This window comes from Colias philodice, chromosome 2 (genome assembly GCF_061535455.1).
Source record: "Colias philodice isolate Cphi_HAF_F1 chromosome 2, ilColPhil1 Martin Lab GWU primary, whole genome shotgun sequence".
Lineage (NCBI taxonomy): Eukaryota > Metazoa > Arthropoda > Insecta > Lepidoptera > Pieridae > Colias > Colias philodice.
Window position 1 is genome coordinate 6,702,090 of NC_143087.1, and position 24,407 is coordinate 6,726,496.

General features: G+C 35.8%; 1 protein-coding gene across 7 annotated transcripts in view; it reads right to left on the minus strand.

Moving 5' to 3' along the window:
* Positions 1 to 24,407, minus strand: part of tai (basic helix-loop-helix family member taiman) — a 49,206-nt gene that overhangs the window by 10,881 nt on the left and 13,918 nt on the right. For 2 of the 7 annotated variants that reach the window (XM_089704817.1, XM_089704810.1), the window contains exons 1-16: positions 20,083 to 20,883; positions 14,771 to 14,890; positions 12,821 to 13,118; positions 12,082 to 12,368; positions 10,136 to 10,296; positions 9,045 to 10,006; positions 8,652 to 8,897; positions 8,090 to 8,358; positions 6,558 to 6,767; positions 5,953 to 6,127; positions 5,744 to 5,866; positions 4,581 to 4,742; positions 3,751 to 3,868; positions 3,559 to 3,635; positions 3,222 to 3,390; positions 1,966 to 2,121 (exon numbers count right to left, since the gene is read on the minus strand). In XM_089704817.1, coding sequence (XP_089560943.1) covers positions 1,966 to 2,121; positions 3,222 to 3,390; positions 3,559 to 3,635; positions 3,751 to 3,868; positions 4,581 to 4,742; positions 5,744 to 5,866; positions 5,953 to 6,127; positions 6,558 to 6,767; positions 8,090 to 8,358; positions 8,652 to 8,897; positions 9,045 to 10,006; positions 10,136 to 10,296; positions 12,082 to 12,368; positions 12,821 to 13,118; positions 14,771 to 14,890; positions 20,083 to 20,252 — 3,703 coding nt within the window. In that variant the 5' untranslated portion in view covers positions 20,253 to 20,883. Of the gene's footprint in view, positions 1 to 1,965; positions 2,122 to 3,221; positions 3,391 to 3,558; positions 3,636 to 3,750; positions 3,869 to 4,580; positions 4,743 to 5,743; positions 5,867 to 5,952; positions 6,128 to 6,557; positions 6,768 to 8,089; positions 8,359 to 8,651; positions 8,898 to 9,044; positions 10,007 to 10,135; positions 10,297 to 12,081; positions 12,369 to 12,820; positions 13,119 to 14,770; positions 14,891 to 20,082; positions 20,885 to 24,407 lie in introns of those variants that run through there. The other 5 variants (XM_089704852.1, XM_089704845.1, XM_089704836.1 and 2 more) reach the window with 4 other exon arrangements.

The window sequence follows — 24,407 nt, forward strand, 5'->3', positions numbered from 1 at the left end:
ATATTGGTACTTAGAGTTTTTTGGTAGTTTTGTAGTTAGACTAAACTAGAAATGGTGGACTAAATTTGTTAGCGCGTCTGTAAGATCAGAATATAAAACCAACATCCTGTATTTAAGTTACAAAATTAATAATCAAACAACATGACGCTACGTTGAAAATGACTAGAAGAAAAAATTGAAACACCTCGGATCAATTTTGGAGTAAACAAATCATTTTCCTCGTATGGGGATTTCCCCGGATGAACTTGGGAACTTCAAGTTCTCAATACAAGTTTATATTATATTTCATATTTCTCAAACGAAAAATAAACATTTTTGGAACTTCAAAAAAATTATATTATAAGAAAATTTATGAGCTTACTTTAGTTTTAAAGAAATATACATCCCTTTACTGACACCCCGTAAAATAAAGAAATTGTTGCCAATAGATTTGAAATTAAACCAAATAGATTGCAAAGGTGTTGCAATCTATTTGGTTTCATTAACTTTATGTTCGAAGATAATTTTTTTTCTAGTAGTTACACGCGTATTTTTTTCGTTTATTTTCCATATCGAAATCAAATGTTTAAAAATACGAATATTTGCACAAAACTAAGATAAAAATAATCAATTAACAAAAATATTAAATTTAATGAAGTAGAGCAACTTTCACTTCGGTATGAAGGAAAATCGAGCGTAGAGCACACGTCAGAACGCTCCGGCCCAAGGAGCGCTACTAAAGAAATTCGCTAGGATTTTTCCTTATTATTTTAAATATTTTTTTAATATTTAAAGAATTATCAAAATTCAAAAAAAAATTTTTAAAGGATTAATACTCATTGGTCTTCAACCAACTCGAATAAATTAATGGAAAAAATAACTTTTAGCAGTATTTATCAATCGATTTTGTAAGGCAAAAAATGGGAAATTTAATGAATTTATAACGCTCTAATTAAGAAAATCATAAGTTTTTCGGCAATTGTATTCAGCAGTTTTTAATAACGACTATATAAGGATAATAATGCGCTGATCAGATTATGTAAATTGTAATCGGTTGCAACGTAGTGAGTGCACAAACTTAGCTCGAAATGATTTTGGGGGAAAGAGACTTATCTTGAAGGCCTGATTAAGGTAACATAAAGTAACTTTATAAATGTGAAAAAATTCACGCGCATTGCGTATATAACACTAATTGATAAACAAGAAAAAAAAATTCAGTTTATCATTTCATTAGCCGGGAAAAAATTGTCAAATAACTTGTTGAAAACGCAATTTTGCTAGACTGCAGCCTTAATGCACAAAATTTTTCAGAAATTCTTATCCATCTTGAGAAAACTACGGACGTGCTTAGCTTAAATTGTAAAACATGCTCAATAGTATTTGACAGTTAATAACTCGAAACAAATAAAATTTTTATTATAAAATAATGAGCACTCGATGGGTAAGCTATTCTGAGTGCTCAAAGTGTGAATCCAAGTACCGTCCTAAGAAATGGCAATGTATGCAACATACATTGCATCAAAATAAGCAAGATCTACTTTGTACCATTAATTAATAATATAAACATTACAATACCTACCTATTAAAAAGTGTATTTGTTACAGATGATATTATGTTCTTAGAGCGACAAAATGAGAAGATGGGGTGATTAACGAAACTTGCAGCGGGGCATAAGAGTATTCTATACAAAAATCTACAGCTCAATTTCGCGTATGTATTGACAGAGCCGGGCATTATAGCTGTTAAAAATTTGTGTCCACTCCACTACCAAAAAGCAATCTTAATTATCTATAACGTGTTTTTATTTTGTTTGATGCCCATATCTTTAAAATTATTTACAGTCGATATTTTCTCGAAGGCCTCGCTGCTATTTATAATTACAGACCACACATCGAGTCATGAGTCAACACTGGGTGTGTACAGAGAAGCGGCAGCAGAGGTGCCGGCTGTCGGTACTCATGTCTCGGCGCTGGCGGCGGTACTCACATGAGAGGTGGTCGTGCGGCGAGACATGCGGCGCGTGCGGCGTGTGCGGTGGATGCGGCGGGTGCGGCGTGTGCGGCGGGTGCGGCGGGTGCGGCGTGTGCGGGGCCCGCCGCACGTACTCGCCGCAGTACTCGCTCTCCTCATAGTAGCCGCCCACTGCCACACACGCCTATTATAATCCGACCGTCCGTCGACCGCGACGTACGAACCTACCTACTCTGTGGCGCTTCTCGGAGCTAAGAGCGCCCTCGCTTTCCGCGCCCGCATACGTTACGTATGCGACGCGCGTCCTCTAAATTAATTTCGGGCCGCCGTAATTTAAAGGAGCTACGCGTCGGATCTGGGGATTCAAAACTATCTAACTCGCTACCTCTACCCGTCGCATTTACAAAGTATTCTTTGGAAAAAGCCAATATCATGCAATTAGTTTTGTAACTCGTATGACGCTTCGAAAACTCGAGGCTAGTTATATTTTTCGAATCTACGTGGCATGCTGAAGAATTAAGTTACCTGCTTTTACGTCATGCTCTTGGAAATAAAATTGATTAAGTCTATATCTATTTTAAATTAGTATGCGTAAGCGTACTAAAGAAACCTTGGATCAGACTGAGTATAAAAATTATAAGTTCTCAAATAAATGTATAATAACGTACATATAATACAGCTCCTCAACCTATATAAGGCCACCTATATAAACTAAAAATTCTACTGAGTGATATGGTTTTTGATATAAAATCAAACACTTCGGTGTTATAATTATTATAATGGATTGTATACCTAATGTAGTTAATTCAGCTATTGATCATAATCTAAGATAATATTATTTAAATTAACAGCCTCTCGTAGAATTCATACAAATCTGATTAAAATAAAAAATAATGTGGAATCTTTAAAACTATTGAGGCTGATTGAATAGTCAAATAATTATGAACCATACACTGAATGCAATAATTTATTGGTTTAAAAATTGTGATAAGGAGAAATATAAATGACATTTTTTACTGTGATTTTCTATATGTAATTCAGTGTATGTAAAGCATTTGATTTGTTCTAAATACCTATGTAAGGATGCTTATAGACACACGAGGAAATGCACAATACTGAATGCATATTAATGCACTTATAACGACTGACGACCTTTACATACAAGTATTTAAAAAAATTAAATCCAATTTTATTGCAAATTGAACTCTACGGTCATGTATATAAGCATCCGTTTACCGGGGCAGGTACGTAAGCGTGTTGCGGGTAGTTACCGAGATGCGGTCTGGGCGCGCGGTGGTAGGGCTGCGGGGTGACGGGCGTGTGCAGCGCTGCCGCACCGTGTCCGGACACACCGGACACGCCGGACACGCCGGACACGCCGGACACACCGGACACGCCGGACACACCGGACACGCCGGGCCCGTAGCCGCCGCCGGCGTTCTGGAATTCATACAAGTATTATAAGACAGGAGTATGGATATTGTTAACTGCTCTATTTGTAGTATTTTTTATCTAAATGCGAAACAAAATTGTGAAATAGTAAATGTTATCCTAATCAAAATTTCTTAATACAATAAACCAAAGTTATGTGAATCTATTATCACTTACATGAAGTTGCCTACTCAACATGGAGTTTTGTTGAGAGGTTACAATTTTATTTGTACCATAGCTTGAACCCATTTGACCTGAAACAAAACGCAGTTTAGTTTTGAAGCCTTTACGAGCTATAAATAACATAGCACGTAAATTCAATAAAAAATATTGGTATTGAAGTAATTAATGCAGAATCAATTTACTTACTGGTTGGATGATATAAGTGGTGATAATCAGCTCTCGGCAACAAAGTAACATTAGGCGGAGTCGCAGACACGAGAGCGTTAATTGTCGAACCAAGGTCCGTTTGAGGCTGTTCGGCAGCCTGAAAATAATGTTATAATTGTCACTGAGTACTCATTAAACTTATTCTTTCATAGATTATCCAAATAAGTGAGTCGTGACGGTTTTTCGTTGGTATTATGAATAAAATTTCTAGATTTTAAGATACCAAACATACTTTGCGATTATTGATTACATTAAAAAATAAACCCTAAGAATAACAATAGTTAATAAATTATTTATGAGGTTAAGTTTTCTATTCAAATCAACAAATGGAATGAAAATATTTTTTAATTCATTACTATTGTTCACAACAATGTAAAGGTAAGCCACTAGTTATATCAATTAGCACTTCTAATAGAACGATTATTTTAATCGATTTAATAAGCGCATTTATCATGTTCACATAATCATGTAATTAATAAACAACTAGGGTTTCTGGCACACACTTAACAAAGTAAAAAAATTGTAAATCCTAACCTTTAACGTTTTAACAGTTCTATTTGATGAATTTTTGAAGTGAAACTTCTTTAGGCGTGTTGAGAGTAAAATTTCAAGGCCACGTCATGGCAATAGCGTCACGTCATGGAGTAAAGCGACGAAAATCGTGTAAAAGGTATCTTTTGAATCTCGCCAAAGAAGTTTCACTTCTGACACGTGTGCTCAGTACACATGCCCATTTTTTTTTATGTCAGAGCAAGCAAAGGGGCAGGTAATGGTAAGTGGATTTATTTATTTATTTCGTTTAGTCTCACCTCGGGCGAGACGAGCATCTGCTGCGACTCCTGCATGTGCAGCAGGCGCGCGCGGTGCTGCTCGACGAAGGCGCGCGCGCGGGCCGACTGCGCGCTGTCGCCGCGCTGCATGCCGTACAGCGCGCCGTGAGCCACGCCCGCGCCGCTCATCGTGCACGTACCCTGCGTACACACGTATTCCATTACACATAATAATTATAACATTCATTGAATTCATGTAACATACTATAGCTCAACTTCAAAAGCGTGTAGCACATAATTTTCAACTATGTATTTCATTCCATAATATAAAGTTTGCTTAAATTTAGTGATATGACAAAAAAAAATTAGGGAAAAGATGCTGAATAAAGCCCTGTAAAGTGTACCTTAAAAAATCAATTAAGTGTTTGCATTATGTATAGCATTATGTCCTATGGAATTCTACTATGGGGCAGGGCTGCAGATATAGAAACTATATTTATATTACAGAAAAGAGCCATACGCTCTATATATAATTTACGTGCTCGGGACTCACTAAGAGATCTCTTTAAGAATATTGGTATCCTCACTGTACCATCACAGTATATATTTAATAATGTTTTACATGTACACAAAAACGCGGACTTACACACAAAAGTAGGAGATAGATACTGTTTTGGCACAAGGAATAGAAATAAAATTGAAATGCCATTTTATAGGTTAGCTAAAGTTAAAAATTCATTTATGGGCCAAGGTATACGTTTTTACAATAGAATTCCTCATAGTATTAAAGAGTTTAGTAGTGTTAAATTTAAAACTTATTTAAAAAATGTATTAGTTCAGAGAGCCTACTACAGCATTAAGGAATATATGGAAGATGAAAATCCATGGAGGGTTGTCGCGTAAGAATAACAGGACAGTTCTTTGGCATATTATGATAATATATAATATTATGTAGTTAGATGTAAGTAACATGTAATGTAAAATTATATTGTATATGGACATGACTTTAAAAGAGCAACTATGGAGTTTCTTGCCGGTTCTTCTCCATAGATACTGTTTTCCGAATCGGTGGTAAATTTAAAGAATGTAATGACGATTCAAAAGTGCTTCTGGAAGAAGTCTAATTGAATAAATAAATGTTTGACTTTGAGTTTGAGTTTCATTTCCTCAAAAAAAAAAACTTTTTTTTTAAATATACTTACGGGGCTCTGTACAGGATACACAGGCGGAGCGGGGCTTGAAGAGACTGGGCTCTTGCTGACAGTTTCACATTGCATTAGGCTCTGAGTAATGGCATTTATTGCCGCGTTCTTTTCTTTTACGCCCTAGAACAAAGAAGACATTATATAATCACTGAATTTATATCCATTCACAATAATTTGAATTGATACACTTTTTATTTTTATTTTACCTGGTAGTCATTTCTAGTAGGTCGTGTACTATCAAGATCCATTAGGCCGCCGTGTTCAGGCGCATTAGCGCGCTCATTGGTTTCTATGAGTTCATCTAAGATCTCAGAAAGCGTTTTATCACTGTGCGCTTCACTGTCACCGTTGTTGCCACTTTGCAAACGTGTATTGCCCCCTCTGTAAGAAAAATAAAATTTCAATATAATATTTAAATGATTTCAAAAGTTGCATTTTAAGAATTCGTTTGGTATCAATGTAAAAAATATACAGCATGATTCAGCAATTTTGCAGTTTGATAACAACATGATCATTCATTGAAATATGTACTTATTGATATAAATTCATATATATGAGATTATATTATCGCAGACATCCGAACAGCCGTATTATTGAATTTAAAAAATATTCGCTTATTTATTGAACTAAAGTTAATATCTACAAGTACTGATAATAATATAATGAAGTCCAAATAGACATTTTTTTTAATGACAGATTGTCAACCTTTTAATTATAAATACGCTCTTTTCTTGTTTATTTATTATTATTTTTTTTTTAATGTCGACTATTTCATTGATGTTTATGAACTCAAAACGTGCGCTGCACTCACGGCGGCTGCGCGTACACGTGGTGCGGCGCGGGCGCGGCGTAGTGCAGCGGGCCGGCGGGGTGGTGCGGCGCGGGCGGCGCGGGGGGCGGGTAGGCGCCGCGCGCGCCCTGCAGCACCAGCTGCAGGTGGCTCTGCGCGCCCGCGCCGCCGCCCGCGTTCGCCGCCCCCTCTCCGCCGCCGATGCCGCCGTTCACGTTGCCGCCGCGGTTGCTGTGGACAACAGACTCGTTAAGTAATCCAAAAACAATTCTATCACAGTAAGATAAATAAATTTATTGGAAATGGCGTCAAACAGCTCGATACGAAGCGGTGACTTAGCGTATGGCGGAAACAATGAGTGAGCGAGAAACAAATAGGAGAGCCGTCACTTTAAATCCCTTTCTTTATTCAACCGCAGTGCATCTCCCTTTCTCGATCATGCAAAAAGTTGTATCTGTAGTAATACAATATTTATAAAATCGTCAGAATATTCATAGAAAGAGGGCTAATGATAAAAACTAAGTCGATAGCATTTAAGGGCTAAATTCGTATATTATAAATTAATAAAAATATGAATTTTGTACTTTCCCACACTTTCTGTATATGTGCATAATATGATAGAACAATTATTGAGTAATCTTTTACACAATGTTAATATGTACATACATTGTTCATATTATAATTTTATTACACATGTAAGATGCTCGTAATTATCAGATTAATAGTGATGAAACAGATTAATATACTTGAACGCGCTATATTTACACATTGTATATATTTTTTCTTTTTATTAATAACTAGCTGCGCTCCGTGGTTTCACCCGCGTGGCTCCACTCCCGTTGGTCTTAGCGTGATGTTATATAGCCTATAACTTTCCTCGATAAATGAGCTATCTAACACCGAAAGAATTTTTAAAATCGGACCAGTAGTTCCTGAGATTAGCGCGTTCAAACAAACAAACTCTTCAGCTTTATAATATTAGTATAGATGAATTATAATAATTATTAAATAACTTTGATTAAATAAAGACTTTATTATCACTGTTGAATACATTTTCTACAAATTAATTTAAGTTTTGAATTTCAATTTAATAAGTGTTGATATCTAGGTGAAGGTTTTATCGCTATTGAAAATAATAAACAATGTCAACATGTTATTCATATGATATCTCGATTCTTATATTATGTATACTGTATTGTATTGTACACTATACTAGTTTTTCTCTCGAAGCTTCGCCCGCTTTGTCTAACACTTAAAAAATTGTATACTGAAACCTTCCTGAATCACAGACACAATAGAAAATCTATTGTGTCGTGGACCGATCGGGCCGTTCGGGGCTCAATGGGTTAAAAAAATGTATTTATAACACATCAAAACAATTGAAAATATTTGAAATATTTTTTTTAGACATTACCAATGATTCGATTTCAGATTGTAATTTAAATCACACCTAGTTCTAAATTTAAAACAAAAAGAGGAAGCAATTATATAAATTGTTTTTATTTCATATTAATATTTTTCAACTTGTATTATAGTAAAAAAGTAGCACTCACTTGGTGGTCAATATATTAGAGAGCGTGTGCGGGTGTCGTGGCGCGTGCGCGGGGTGGTGCAGCGGGGCGCGCGGGCGCGTGGGCGGGTAGGCGCGCAGGATCGGGTTGGGCAGCGGCAGCGGCGTCGGCGGCGTCGTCTGCTGCCGCGCCAGCAGCGACACCAGGATCTGGTTCTTCTGGCACAGCGAGCTCTTGCCCGAGCCGCTCGTGGCCGGGCTGGCCGCGCTCGGGGACGCGCTCGACGAGCACGCCACCGCGCTCGACGATACCTGCGCGAGGGAACATTACACTTCAATCGTGTATTGGTCTATTGATTTTCTTATTTACTACGATACTTCAAAACGCATGACATTATTTCGAATTTCTTTCTGTGTCTCGGTACGTTTATACTTCACCTTAGGTTGTTTGCACCCAACGACTGTCTATTTGAAGTCTTTTGCTTCTATCAGATGGAACACCTGTCGTACTATTCTCAGCTACGAGATATGCTCAGCGTCAGCTGGTAGTTTAATTGTTATAACAAATATTTCTATATTTTTTATTTAAGAACATAAGGCTTTACCTGCTGATTTTCAGGTGTAGCCCGTTTTGGATTCGTCGCAGCAGCTTTGGACTCCTCAAATTTTCGTTTGATTCCTGCTAGTCTCTCCAGGTACAAATCATTGCCATCTTGAGTTCGGCCGTTACCAGACGGTCCGTTACTGCCCGATAACAGTTGGGTCAATAACGCGCTAGGCTGCGACGTATTGCGGGAATCTGAGGAGTTTCTTCTTTCATCTCCGTCTTCATCAGATTTATCATTCAGTATCTGTGGATGTATTGATATAATTAAAAATATGTATAAAGTAAACATTTTTTTTTTTATTTTAAATAAGTACATGTCTTTTAAATGACGTAGTAACATGGACATTTTGCGTTGGTATGTAAATTAAAAAATAATATTGAGTTCAGTTACCCTTAACAACTGATTATTATGATGCGGCGCCTGTTGAGCTGCATGTGAAGTCGGAGGCTGATGCTGGGCGTGATGTGGCGGGGGCCGCGAGTGCGCCTGCGCACTGTGCAGCGGCGACAGCGCGGACGCCGGGGTGTGCGGCGTGTGCGGCGTCAGCGGCGTGTGCGGCGTGTGCGGGGTGTGCGGCGCCGACGTCTCGCTGCCGGTGGCCTCCTCGTCCTCCTGCTTCAGCAGATCCTTGAGAATACGATTGTTCGTGTTGGGCACGCTGTCGGTCTGCGACGTGCTCTTTTTGCTGAGCAACGTCCGCAATCTGTTAGGTTCCTCTTGCATAGGCGGCGGGTGCGGAGTGAGCGGCGTGAGCGGCGTGTGGGGCGTGAGCGGCGCCGGCGGGCCCTCGCCCGGCGTGGACGGCGCGCGCGGGGTCAGCGGCGCCGCCGACTCTTCGGAGACAGACACCTTCCGCTCTTTACAATCTTCATTCGTCATGTCGCCCATAGAGAAAGACGGAGCCCACGAATCGAGATCGAAATCGTTCATAGAGAACTGGCCTTCCGGGTCGGGGCTCGGGTTGATGGGCGAACGGTACCGCGGATCCGAGACGGACGACTCGCCGTTGACGACGGAAGTCATGAGCGGCCCGCCCAGTGGCGGTCTAGACGGTGCGTCCAACAGATCGACATCGTCGTCGCCGAGAATAGTATTCGTCGACATTATAAAGTCCGGCTCCCCAGCGGTGGGGAAAAGACGCGAATGAGCACTGACTCTGAACCGGGGCGCTTCGTCGCCGATTCGTATATTGAAAGGCTCACTGACCACTAAGGTACCGCCGCGACACACTACCTCTCGAAAGTGTGCGTTTACGATTATGCGATCACTCTTATCGACTAGATCCAAGTAATGAGAACCCACTAAAGAGATAGGAGAGTTTATACAGTTTTCAACTCCGGACAAATCACAAGCTGTAACAATAAAATGAACTCTATAAAAATACATTCTGATAATGCAATTATACTCGATATTTATTGCGGCGTTTTCCTGCTATCATATATTTAATGCAATCTTTTCGCAACAATGAATACATTACTCACATAAAATGTTGAAATTGCAGTCCAATCTGAAGACGATGGTTGGTCCGCCGTCGTTGGAGATAGCGGCCGACTCGCAGCGCCGAATGACGCACATGACGGAGCCGGCCTCCTCCGTGGATGAGCCGCGTACCGGCGCAGCGTGAATTATGCTATCCACGAACCTTTAAAAAACAAACAAGGTTACTTTTTAGAAGACAATGAAAAAAACCGTTACCTACTCAGAAAGTGAGAGTACCATTTAATATATTTTCCTTACAGTATATTAAACGGATCTTACTAGGCAAACTAAATTGTTGTAAAATCATTAATATTCGTAAATTAATTATTTAAAACATAATTATAACATAATATCTATAGCTGATAATAAACACTATCTATTGATAGGTATAACTACTATAATGCTTAAGAACTACAATGATTTCATCAATGTTATATAGCTGTATCAATTTTTATCAAAATATACACAATACAATATGATCGCAAGTGAATAACAATTAATAGACCGGGAGATACTGACACAAAATTTCGAGTCATTTGTAACAGGATGGCGGTTCTACAGGGGTCTTAGTACGCAATGACAAAAAGAAAAACGATGGTGTGAACACTGGTACCGGCGGCTTAGTCGCGTGGGCGTTAGTCGAACTCGTCGTAAAAATAGCGAAAGTCAAACGATTTGTAACACAGAAATTTTAAAATTTACCGATAGCCCATAAAAAGAAGTAGGCGGTAGTGTCATGCCATACTTTTCCGGTGTGACTTATAGCCCGCCATACCGACGCAAATGTGTTGATTTAAAAAAAAACAATTCAACCATTTGTACCAGGCTAACTTTTGCACAGGTAACCATCGTCGTGTAGCCATTTACGAAAATCACCATACCATACTTTTCGGACGATTCCAAATGGTCGCCATACCGCCGAAAATCTGCAAAAATTTTTTTTTTCGCCAAACTTTTTGTACCAGTATTGCATTTGGATTTTTGGAGAGTATTTGATAAAATGTGACCATTATTATATTTGCCATACTTCTAGTAGGGGGAAAAAGTGCTGCCATACTTCATAAATAAATTTATTATTAATTTATAGAAGTGAAGATTTCTACCACCTAGATCTTTGAAATTTTGTATTTATATTTGTTGAACCTCAAACTTATAGGAAAGATTAATGCCATACTGTTACAAATCGTTCAAAATACGAATAAAATCATACAATAAAAAAAAATCTTATACACATTCGCCACCTCCCACAGGTATGGCATTATCACACTTCTATTTATAATCATTCAGGAGTTGTTGAAAAAAAAATTTAGAGTGTTACAAATGGTTCGGCGAAAAAAAAAATTTGCAGATTTTCGGCGGTATGGCGACCATTTGGAATCGTCCGAAAAGTATGGCATGGCGATTTTCGTAAATGGCTGCACGACGATGATTACCTGTGCAAAAGTTAGCCTGGTACAAATGGTTGAATTGTTTTTTTTAAATCAACACATTCGCGTCGGTATGGCGGGCTGTAAGTCACACCGGAAAAGTATGGCATGACACTACCGCCTACTTCTTTTTTATGGGCTATCGGTAAATTCTAAAATTTTTGTGTTACAAATCGTTTGACTTCGCTATTTTTCCGACGAGTTCGACTAACGCCCACGCGACTAAGCCGCCGGTACCAGCGTTCACACCATCGTTTTTCTTTTTGTCATTGCGTACTAAGACCCCTGTAGAACCGCCATCCTGTTACAAATGACTCGAAATTTTGTGTCAGTATCTCCCGGTCTATAATATTTTATGAGACATTTCATTTTTAAAATATTGTGTAATGAAACATTTTGCGAGCATTTATAATAATATGATGCAAGTCTTATCTATGCATAATATTTAATTGATTGATAAATTAAAAACAAAGACTCTGCTAATAAAATGTTTGTTTTATAGATTTAAAAATCTACCGTACCTGGTACCATCGGTCACACCGGAGTCCTTAACAATAAAGCGCGCTTGTATGTTCTGGAACTTATCAGAGTCCGTGGAGCCCCAGGTAAAAGTCTGAATATTCCTCAGCAAAGGTTTAAGTTTTGCATGATCATCTACATGCAACAGCGAGAAAATAGATTTTTTATACAACTCCGTTCTTTCAGTGAGGATTAAGTCCTTAATATTTTCAGTTACACATTCTATTTCCCCTTTCGAGTTGATTTCCATCAAAATCAACCCCAGAACACCCGTGTAATGTTTCACTGCCTGTAATGAGCAAGATGTTTGTGTAAGGGGTGATGCGAAAATATAATGGCATCTATGTAACTAACATTTATGATGTTTTAAAAAAGCTATTACAAAGAAGAAAAAGCACTAACAGAATTATTTTCTTAAACAAGCATTACAAAATGTAAGTGTCAATGTTTTACTAAGCATGACCGTATTGTTTAATCGTATACTTGTGAATCATAACGCTATCTGGACACAATATTATATGAAGTTCAGATAAAAAATTGTAGCTGTATTCAGTAAAAATCTTAATAAGAATGACAAGTTAATCAAATGAAGGGCCACAAGATAAAATAAAATAGCGGAGCGATACATTTTTCTATTACGTGGTAAGAGCCCAAGCGTAATTATTGTTGATCGATGCCGCAAATTATGACGAAAATCAAAATTCAAAGTAGCAAATGTAATGAAATAACTAGAGCGCTTACCTCTATGAGGGTACTGATTTCTGTGTACTGGTATCCGGCTGCTGGCGGCTGTGGCTGGGTAGAGCTGACTTCGCCGGCTTGCACAGGGGACAGGCATTGGTTCACGCGTAGTGGACAATCATTGGGACAATCGCGTCGCCGATTCAACACGTCTTGAATTTGTCGCGTTGCTTCTCTTACAATTCCGTTCTTATCTGGCTGCTTCACTTCAGCTAAACATGTGCCCAACAACTCCTCCAATTGATTTATGACTTCGTTTTCAAGCTCTCTACGTCGTTTCTCGTTGAAGCACTTGTTTCTGAAAGTAAATATTTTTCGTTAATTTCTTAATAACGTGAAAATATAAGTTTCTTCCGAAATAATAATATCTTTCAGCAGAAGACCTCAACAAATGTGCATTTTCTTAAAAACAATCAATACAACATTTAATACAACAAAAGTGAAATAGTATTCCTGTATTATAATATATGAAAGATATCATAGAAAACAATAAACATTATAGTATAAAAAAATATTACAATGTACACAAAATTTGCAGTTTTAAAATTCAAACCATTGTATTTAAAGCTTACATATATGTATAGTATTTAAGCGACTTAACATTTAGCGTGTTAAAAATATATATAATAAAACAATAATACACCATGAACAAATTAATATTCATCTAATTAAAATAATTAAATAAATTTATAAATGAAACTCCACATGCATAAGCAAGACATGTATCTATCTATATACGGCGCATTTATTATAAGAAAAACCTATACACCTCTATGAAATGAATATAGTCTTCGTCCATCCTTTTTCATTTACTTAGATGTATGTATATGATATTCTTGAATCATTAATATGTATTTACAAAAAGCCATCATGTGGAGGAATTTCCCACCTCTTGCGTCTTAAATTGCAACTCCAATATTTAATTGGTTTGCCGGCCTGCTACTACTACTACTTGTAGATACTGTTATCAGAAAAAATGCGTCTTAAAAACGTATCCCTATTACCCACATCTCGACTTAAGCCTTCATACAATCTGAGTTAGTTGGAGGGTTCTTTATTTATATCTGCATCTAAGTATCCGGCATTATAACAAAGGCTGATTTCATGAGGGCGACTCTTAATTATATCCGACGTATTTCAAAACGCAGTCTATGCATGCAATATCAAATAGACAACATCTATAGATCTACTGCACACTAAAGCGACGCTGATTAGTGATAAGTAATATTTTGCGCCTTATCTCTGAATGACATGAACAAATTTCCACCAACCAAATTTTGCTCTTATAATTATTTATGACCTCACATTATTTTTATTATATGTGTTATGTAATTGATATACCTAGTATGTCCTAGGTCCCAAAATATTTTAATAGTCAATCATAATGTAAAACATAAAAACATTATAATGAAGATTAATATATTATATAACTAATGAGTAAAATTGTGTTTATATAATTATGTTTTTCATCCCTATCCCTACAAACATGTAGTATGTTTGTAGTTTGTACTGTAGGTATGTATTTCCTAAATAATTGAGTTAACGAAAATTACTGAATCTAAACTAATTTAAATAATAATTAGTAATCTGATTGGACGATACAAATGCGTTACTAGTGTAGTAATACATAATAGCATTTAAGTAGCTATTGTTTGCGTGATATTTATTTTCTTCTCTCAAGTTATCTTAGTTTGCAGCATTATCTCGTAATAACGCACGCATAAAGAAACAAGATTGTATGAAATTAAGAGTGAAAATAAATCGAAATGTGCCTGCATACATCTTAATTTATTTATAAATGCATGATCATGCGAACGTAGTCATTATATATTAAATTTACTACGATATAACAATTTGTTTTAATAATAGTCATAAAAAAAATAAACTGAAAGGGGAAAGTAATGAACAATCTCGTCGAATTTTATGTTTTCCAATTCGCAAGATACGTACATTTGAGATTGAGGCTGATTGCCAGACTTTTTTCTTATCTTCTTAACTGGCGCAGTCACGCTCATCTTGCCTTGCATCCCCCTCCATGTGTCTCCCAGTTGGAGGTCACAGGATTCAATTCTACAGAAGCAGCAAACAAAATTAGCTATTATTAAATCAGTGTTCTAATGATGGCGGTCATGAATATGATTGATGTAATGATTTTAAATACGAAAATCAAACATTTTCTAACATTACAAACCGATCGAATAAATGCACTTTTTGTATGATTTTAAGCGCTTTGCCCCAAATCTATTGGCCTTGAACGACCGCAGTCTGTACCTAGTAAGTGAGTGATATCGCAAACTATAGAACTTAATATTTGGTAGGTACCTACCTACAGGTATAAAATAAATGAAATACAACTAACGGATGAGCAAATGAGTACGACATTTTGCCATCCAATTTTAATTAAATTCTTATATAGGTAGGTAGTCATAGATTAGTGATAACGCTACATGACAAATTAAAAAAAAGGGAAAATACTACTTAATTTACTATTCGAGTAAACTAAATTGTAGCAGATCTAATAAGCCTTAAAATAAATTCTTAATTTCTTATTTGCAAATAAGGAATGTACTTTATTGGCCAACTCTATATCCTTATACAGACAAATAGTATACTATGAATTTGAGCATAAGAATTGTTTTTGAAATAAAGGCAGTCCAAAGAAATATACCCGAAAGATTTATCTACGCTACCTATAGTCTATAGCCCTAAAGTAACGTATATCTTAATTCTTAACTTGGACGACTCGTATCGAATGCCAAATGAAGAATTGACTGAAGCTTGATGCGAAAGAGGGACAGAGATACCAGTTAAACGACGCCTACCGAGGAGCCCCACAACGCAACCTCACTGCGACGGGCGGACGCGCAACCTTGAAATAATAATGTTCGGAATAACAACGTAACATAAGCGTGACCAGAAATAGGTAGTATTATATCAAATAATTCGCCAAATTGTGAAGTACTCAAGGGCTCCTCAATACAATGACTTACAATGCAATACTAAACAATGAATAACAATAATACGGTTAGGTGTTTTGAGATTACACACAATCATTATTCAATAATGATAACACTGTTAGCGGTTAACTTTGTCAGCTCGATTGACCAGTTAAAATTGACACTGAATCGGTGAAAGTTGATAAGTATCGGAGGTGTTACGCGATCGAAGATTTCGCTTTTTCAATTGTTACTCAACAAGTATTCGTCATGAACCACACAGCCTGCAATGCTAAAGTCGTACTTCATGATGTTTGCCATTTAATTATCAAATACATAAGCAGCTGAAACTATATTAAAACAATACACAAACAGGCTTTAAAGAAGATTAAAATGTAGAGGTAAATTACTTAAAGTGTAGCAAAATAAATGAGTAACTTTAGGCAAGGCCGCGGACTAAACCACCTTGCTTGTTCGATAAAATCTTCTAACAATTATTATTTGGGGTCTTATTATAATTAGTCCATTGAATGAGTCCCTCCAAGGGGGGTCTAGAGTGCGTGAGTTAGTAACGTAAGATGTTTCTTCGGAAACATGTCAAGAGTCCCTAGGTAATAAACATACTAAAACCCCGGGACACTAGGAGGAGCCCCGGAGTGGGGGGAGGGGGACAATGGGTCCATTTTTTCATTTTTCGCTTAAATCTCAAAAACGGTACATGTTAGAGAAAAACTTTCAAGGAAAAGTTGAAAGGCCATAAAATTATCTACAAGTTGTACCTCAATCATTTTTTCCTATATCTTACCGTTTCGGAGTTATACGTAGTAAAAAATGATTTTGGTTCAAACAATTTCCCCATACTACACATCAATCGATCAAAAAATATTTCTTTCTTCCAAAAAACTCAAATGTGCAACTTGTGACCGGTACTGATAGATTGCTCTTAATTAGGTCTATAATTGGTGAAATAAACATATTCCTCCATGGAAGCCTTTAGGAGGAATCGATTGTCAAAATATTATATTAGGGCAGTCTGAGTTACTGAACTTGATCTTTTTATTTTTTTCTTCCAAAAAACTCAAAAGTGCAACTTTTGACCAGTACAGATAGATTGCTCATAATTAGGTCTATCATTGATAAAAATACCAGATTCCACCACGGAGGCGTTTACGGGGAATTGAATTTTATCAGGGTAGTTACGATAGTTGAACTTTTTATTTCTTTTCTTCCAAAAAACTCAAAAGTGCAACTTGTGACCGGTACAGATAGATTTCTCATAATAAGGTCTATCATTGATAAAAATACCAGATTCCACCATGGAGGCGTTTACGGGGAATTGAATTTTATTAGGGTAGTTAGTTAAAAAGTTCAAGCATCGTATCTACCCTAATAAAATTCAATACCTCCTAAACGCCTCCATGGTGGAATCTGGTTTTTTTGTCAATGATAGACCTAATTATGAGCAATCTATCGGTACCGGTCACAAGTTGCACTTTTGAGTTTTTTGGAAGAAAAAAAATAGAAAGTTCAAGTATCGTAACTACCCTAATAAAATTCAATTCCCCGTAAACGCCTCCGTGGTGGAATCTAGTATTTTTATCAATGATAGACCTAATTATGAGCAATCAATCTGTACCGGTTACAAGTTGCACTTTTGAGTTTTTTGGAAGAAAAAAATAAAAAGATCAAGTTCAGTAACTCAAACTGCCCTAATATAATATTTTGACAATCGATTCCTCCTAAAGGCTTCCATGGAGGAATGTGATTATTTTACCAAATATAGACCTAATTAAGAGTAATCTATCAGTACCGGTCACAAGTTGCACTTTTGAGTTTTTTGGAAGAAAAAAATAAAAATATCAAGTTCAGTAACTCAAACTACCCTAATATAATATTTTGACAATCGATTTCTCCTAAAGGCTTCCATGGAGGAATGTGTTTATTTTACCAATTATAGACCTAATTAAGAGCAATCTATCAGTACTGGTCACAAGTTGCACTTTTGAGTTTTTTGGAAGAAAGAAATATTTTTTGATCGATTGAAGTGTAGTATGGGGAAATTGTTTCAGCCAAAATCATTTTTTACTGCGTATAACTCAGAAACGGTAGAATATAGGAAAAAATGATTTAGGTACAACTTGTAGATAATTTTATGGCCTTTCAACTTCTCCTTGAAAGTTTTTCTCTAACATGTACCGTTTTTGAGATTTAAGCGAAAAATGAAAAAATGGACCCATTCTCCCCCTCCCCCCACTCCGGGGCTCCTCCTGGTGTCCCGGGGTTTTAGTATGTGTATTACCTAGGGACTCTTGACATGTTTCCGAAGAAACATTTTACGTTACTAACTCACGCACTCTAGAACTTTTTATTCAATGGACTAAATATTTAGAGCGTGTTATAGTTTTATATCAGATGATCCATTTATTTTCTCTTTGTTTTGTAAAAATAATAAAGGTGTATGGTAGAGATAGAATTTACATCAAATATTACGTAATGCTGTGAATGGTTGGGGTTTTGTCGACATTTTCCTCTGTCGAAATGATTTTCGATATTACAAATATGTACAATAATTTCTGTACGGTTCATTTCAATTTATCAAAATAATCATGGAATGGTCGATCTTTACCAATTGCGATACAAAGTATGGGTTGCGATCACAATATTTTATTTTATCGATGCCTGTGTAGAAAATATAAAAAGGGAAGATTTCTATCAATTGATTATTTCACTTTTTGCTAATATAGCGAGTGCAAAAGAGGATAGAGAATATAAGAAGATAAGTAGATTGGCTACTCCGATGTGTTTGTCGTCATGGTTTTATGATTGTTTGGATATACTTTTTTGTACAAGACTATTTTTGCTGATATTGTAGATAATTGTTTGGTAGGGGCAAAAATGCCTTCCTATTATAGACGTCGATGACAAGTTCAACTACATATTACATGTACATATATGCAAAGTAGAAGATCAATAATTAATCAGAAGCCTACGACGAAATTTGGACAGGATCAGAAAATCAGAATTATAATATCAGCTGCCTCTTTAAGGCATTACTTAAATAATCTATAGTAAATCTATTAGGTAAAATTTAGGTAAAATGTTAGGCTTGTTACTTGGAATGGAATATGTACTTTGTTAACACATAACCATCAACCACATCACTTTATAGGTAAAGGCGATCAGATCGCAGCCGCCAAAGCATCGTTGAAACTTAATTGTAAGAACTCGAGTTGAGCAAGAGATGCTAAGACAGAAAAATACAGATCATACAGATTTCCCAAGATGTAAGCATGACATATGTACCACACCACGCCACCACAAAAAGTAGGATAAGTAAAGGATAAATAAGAGAAATGAAAGAGGAAAATGTGACCAATAAACCATGTAAAAATAAGATAAATTACGTATCAGTTGGCGAGGTAGTTCATCAGTAACAATAAATATGGGCGCTTGTACGACCATAATTGGAAGGCGAATGCTTATTAGATTTAACAGTATTTCTGATTTCATAGATGGCAGGTGTGTAAACCTAAATCTTTAAAACGTTCTAAATACGATTCAAAGAATGATTTATCCCCTCTAATCGATCTATAGGTACTCTTATTCAAACATAGTCTTAATAAGTAAATCACCACCATAAATAGTAATATAAGTACAATTACATGTTACTGGTTATTACTAACAATGTTTATAATCGTTATTAGAAATAAACGTTAATACGTAAACAACAATTCTTATTATATTACCTACATATATCTGATGGTGCTACATTATTGTATGATGATGATGATAAGAGATTATACTTAAGTAATTAGTTTACATTACATAGTTAGATAAAGGCGGACTAAAGTTCCTCATATAGATGATGTTGCAATATGGATCATGAAATGAAATAAATTGAGAAAAACAATGACATGTCCTAAATTACAACATGTTGATGAAATGCTGACTTCTCGTTTCCATATGTTTTATTTAACATAATAACACGATACAATAATTGTTGTAATTTTTCAATTTAACATAATGTTCAATAGTAAACTCTGGTCATTTTTACATTTTTACATTTAATAAAAGGTAGTAGGAATCTCTATTTTAGTTATATCAATATAATTTTCAATTTCTTCGCGTAGGTAAGAGGTATTTTCCAATGTTTTAAATATCCGAGTAGTTACCTACTCTTAATCAGTAACATTAATCTTGTAAAAATAAATGTAAGTATTTGTTTTAGTTGTTTAAAATCATAAATGACTAATATTCTCCATCAACCTTTTCTAAAAGCAAACCACTTGTGGAATCTAAGTAGTTTTCAAGGTATTGCCCATTTACCTTGATAATGTGTTAACGGCAACATCAATGTCGAAAAAGATATCAACAAGCTCTTCAACTTCAGAATCTGGAGTCATTGAAGGTGGCAAGGTCGGAGTATGTGGAACTCCATCAGGGGAGTGATTGACACTCTTGAAGAGCAGGGTTTCTGTCTGGACCATAGGCAACATTGCTACAGGCTCCGCTGAATCTGCTCGCTACCACCACTATCGTGATGAAAGTCACTGTCTATAAGTTTAGATGTAATACACAGTTTGAATCCGCATCCAAACACACACTGCATTGCGCCACGCTCGCCGCGACGCTATATTTCAAAGTTAATAAGCTACCTAATAATCCATTCAATCTTACACTATTCCCTCATATAACATAGTTTAACTCGGAATGTTTTTGCAAAAAAAACGTTTACTGAAGGAAAACGTGCACTAACTTTATTACGCAGCTAATAAAATAATGCAATTCCCTATTGATAGGTGTCTCGTGCGAAACGTTCGCTACAAAACGACGATGAAAGTCAACTGAAAGACGAGACACACATATACATACATCCTTGTCGTTCACTACTTCACAAATTATCAACACGACGCAGCGCGGCGGCGCGATACGACACGCAGCATCGACGGCGCGGGGAGGTTAGTACCAACATACTTGCTGACCGGCTTTACCATATCGCCGCTACAGTCGCTCCCACGTCATAGCTATCTAGCCGTTTCTCTTTCGATCTCACTCACCGAAACGACACTGATCACATCGTCGAGTAAGGTCGAAAACTTACGAGGATAAACGTATTATCAAAATTTCTGATATTAAAGGAACTATATATTTTTTTACTATACATTTATATGTTTCACTTTCCCCTTCACATACCACTACCTCGTCATTCAGTCGACTTACTCGTTGAACAGATTAAAAGCCGATTTATGTCAATTTAATTTATACGATTAATTGAATATATTTAGCGTTATGTACCACTAGCTCCAATCATACATAATATAATTCAGATAATAACAATTTATCGTGTGCAAGCGGACACGAAGATAACTACGCATAGATAGGTGTATATATAGACATGAAAGTGAAATGGAACAGTATTCGTGTCAAGTGCACAATTTAGATAACAAGGTCACTTATTGCATAACTCATTTTAGTGATATTGCCTAGTTTAGCCTAACTTGTGCAAAACGACTATTTTAACGGCACCTACATAAATCTGGTCATTATTTTCTCATTATGACATTAAGGCCCGATTTTTCAATCCTTAGTTAAAACTTACCCGTCCAATAAAGTATTACACGATAATATTAAAATGTCGCCTATAAACTGTCAAAGAAAGACAAGAAGAAAATATTTTTGCTAGTTTAATACGTTATTCGACGAATAAGTTTTAACCAACGATTGAAAAATCAGCCCTTAGAGTAACAATATTAGTATCTTAGAAAAATAGATAAAGTGAAAAAAATCCTACATCAAAAGTAAAACATTTTACCCAAAGATCCGTAAAAAAAAGATAGAGAGAAAAAAAGAGGTACATGTTTTATTTAATAAAATAATATTGTATACATATAACGTTATGAAAATACTCATAAAGATCAGTAAAACAAGTAAAGAAGCATAAGTAGAGGAAGAACGACCGTGCGCGGCATGTGCAGATATCGGTGCAGGCGGCCCCGCAGATCTATGTCAGTGGGTCACGGCAATGACGTGGCACACGGCCGCGGCGAGCCGCGCACTTCATTCTAATTCCGCTTCGCCGGTGTCGGTGTCATCGCTTCCCTAGCTACTTTATTGACTCAATGCGAAGACAATAATAATAATTAATTAACACTTGCTAGCGTTTTAATTGAAATCCAGCAATCGAAGCGGCGGAAACGATAAATGTCCTTATAGGATGAAAAATATTTCAATGTATTGAATCAACATTCCTCGTATTAAAAGTAGAACAACGAGTCATCGAATATACAGAAATTTCCCGTACCAATTCAAGGTTTCTACGGAATTAAGAGGCTGAGTTAAAATGTTCACAAATGACCATTAAATTAATACACATGAACAGTTTTATAGATTTTTTTGTGGCAACAAATCTGTATCAATCTTAGGTATCAATCCTAGCTCTATAAATAAGTATCGCATTCTACAACGTCATATTGCAAATTGCATCAGATTTAATAATTCTTATAATCTGAATTCGTAATTCACTTCATAATGAACAAAATACGCTTGATGTGTTACTTGTATTAACAGAATAAAAATGGGTATCATTTAAGGTTTGTCCTCAAAATAGTAGATCTGTCACCAAAATGTAGTCACCAAACAATGCAAAATCAGTTCCACAATAAATCACCTAAAATCCTGAGATATAAGGTCTAGTACCAAATAAATGTTTTTGTATGTATTATAATAGGTGTAACTTAATAAGTATTTAAGCAAACTAATTTAAAGAGATCACCAATAAATAATAATATGTTACTAGTAAATTTGCATTAAGTTCAAATAAAAAATTAGGGTTGTCATCATCGTTTCAACCAAAAGATTCTGCAACTAGTCTAGTTAAGACTCCCAAGGTTCTAAATTTCCACTGGTAGTATAAATTATATTTAAATATTTTTTTAGCAGAGTAGTAAATAAAACAATTAAAGTCAACATAATCAATATTTATCGTTTAAAATAATTACCAATGAACAATCAGCGCTGGTTTAAAATAGCTGGCTTATGGCTAGCAGAATAGTAGATAAAACACTTAATTAAAGTTAAAATAATCAATATTTATTCTTAAAAATAATAACCACTGAATAATCAGTGCTGGTTTGGATTTGGAAGGGCGCCCCCTTTGATCATTTTTTCATTAAAATTATAAATTGATGTATTAAATTGGTAACGAATACTATTAATTTAATATCTGAACGAAATAAAATGTTACTATTTTATTGGTGACAAAATATCAAATAAAAAGGAGTCGCAGTCAGGGATCGATAATCGATTTATTTGGTGACAGATCTACCATTCTGAGCACAGAGCTATTATTTAAGTAACAAAACTGTTATTATAAGAACGAAGTTTATATTCATGTAATGCAATATAATTTTATTGGTTTTCGATATCTTATTTTACACATATATTAACATTAATTTGATAATTCAAACCTGGGAACTATTTTTGTTTATCTGAGAACGAAAATATTTCGTGGTGATAGATCTATTTATTAGGTGATACAACTTGATGACAAATATAAATTTTGGTGATAGAAAATATAGTTCCCAATAAAAATTCAAATCGGCGTTTAACACCATTAATACAAACTACAAAGCACAACAGATATTATAGATCAGATATATTATGTTTACTTTAATTTTTAAAATTTATTTAGTGAAGTTATTGTGGTACTAATCCACGGAGAGATCTAAAATTTTTCGTTTTTCGCCTTTTAGTCCAGTAATATTAGTAGTAGTTTAGCCTAGAAAGTTTTCTGGTATGTAGTGTGAAAATGAGGGATTTTTAAAATGAAGTACATATTTCTATATTGCCACCTCGTATCTTTCTTCTATTTTACTTTCCCTCTCGCACCGCCACATTGGAAAAAGGCATCGTAACGCAAGTTCATCGTTGCATCGTTTTGTCGATTTAAGAAAAATATCTATGACTAGAGAAAATTTCCAACAATTTCTATTTTAGCAACCTTTTTCATAAAATCTTTACTTTCAGCGTACGAGCGCCGCTGAAAGTTCTATTTACTTCGAATTTTCACGGTATGGTAAAATAGAAGAGTGGGGGAAGAATTTTTCATGTGGTTTCCTCTGTAAAGTTAATCCACTTGTCATGTACAATTCAGAAATTAAGTTCTGGATGCAGATGCTTCGACAAGGAAGAGAGGTATCCAACACAATAAAATCCAGACACATTTTGTCAGATCAATCTGGAAAAAATCGGAATGTGTGTAGGGATCAGTGAAACTTTAGTTAGCATTTCGTTTCGTTCAGATTTGTACGATGTTTATTGCAACAGTTTAAAAAAAAGCGCACATTTATTCAACGAGGTAAAAATCATGAATACGTTCCGTCCTTATTGATTTATAAAGAGTGTATGTAACACGACTATCTCATAACACATATGTATATACATAAATTACATAATAATATATTATAATGATAAATATATTTAACTACTAGTGGTCCGCCCCGGCTTCGCCCGTGGTACCTACATGTTTAAACTATCCTATCTCTCAAGTTGGATTGAACTGCACATGGTGTGCGAATTTTATTATAATCGGTTAAGTGGTTTAGGAGTCAATTGAGGACAAACATTGTGACACGAGATTTATATATATTAAG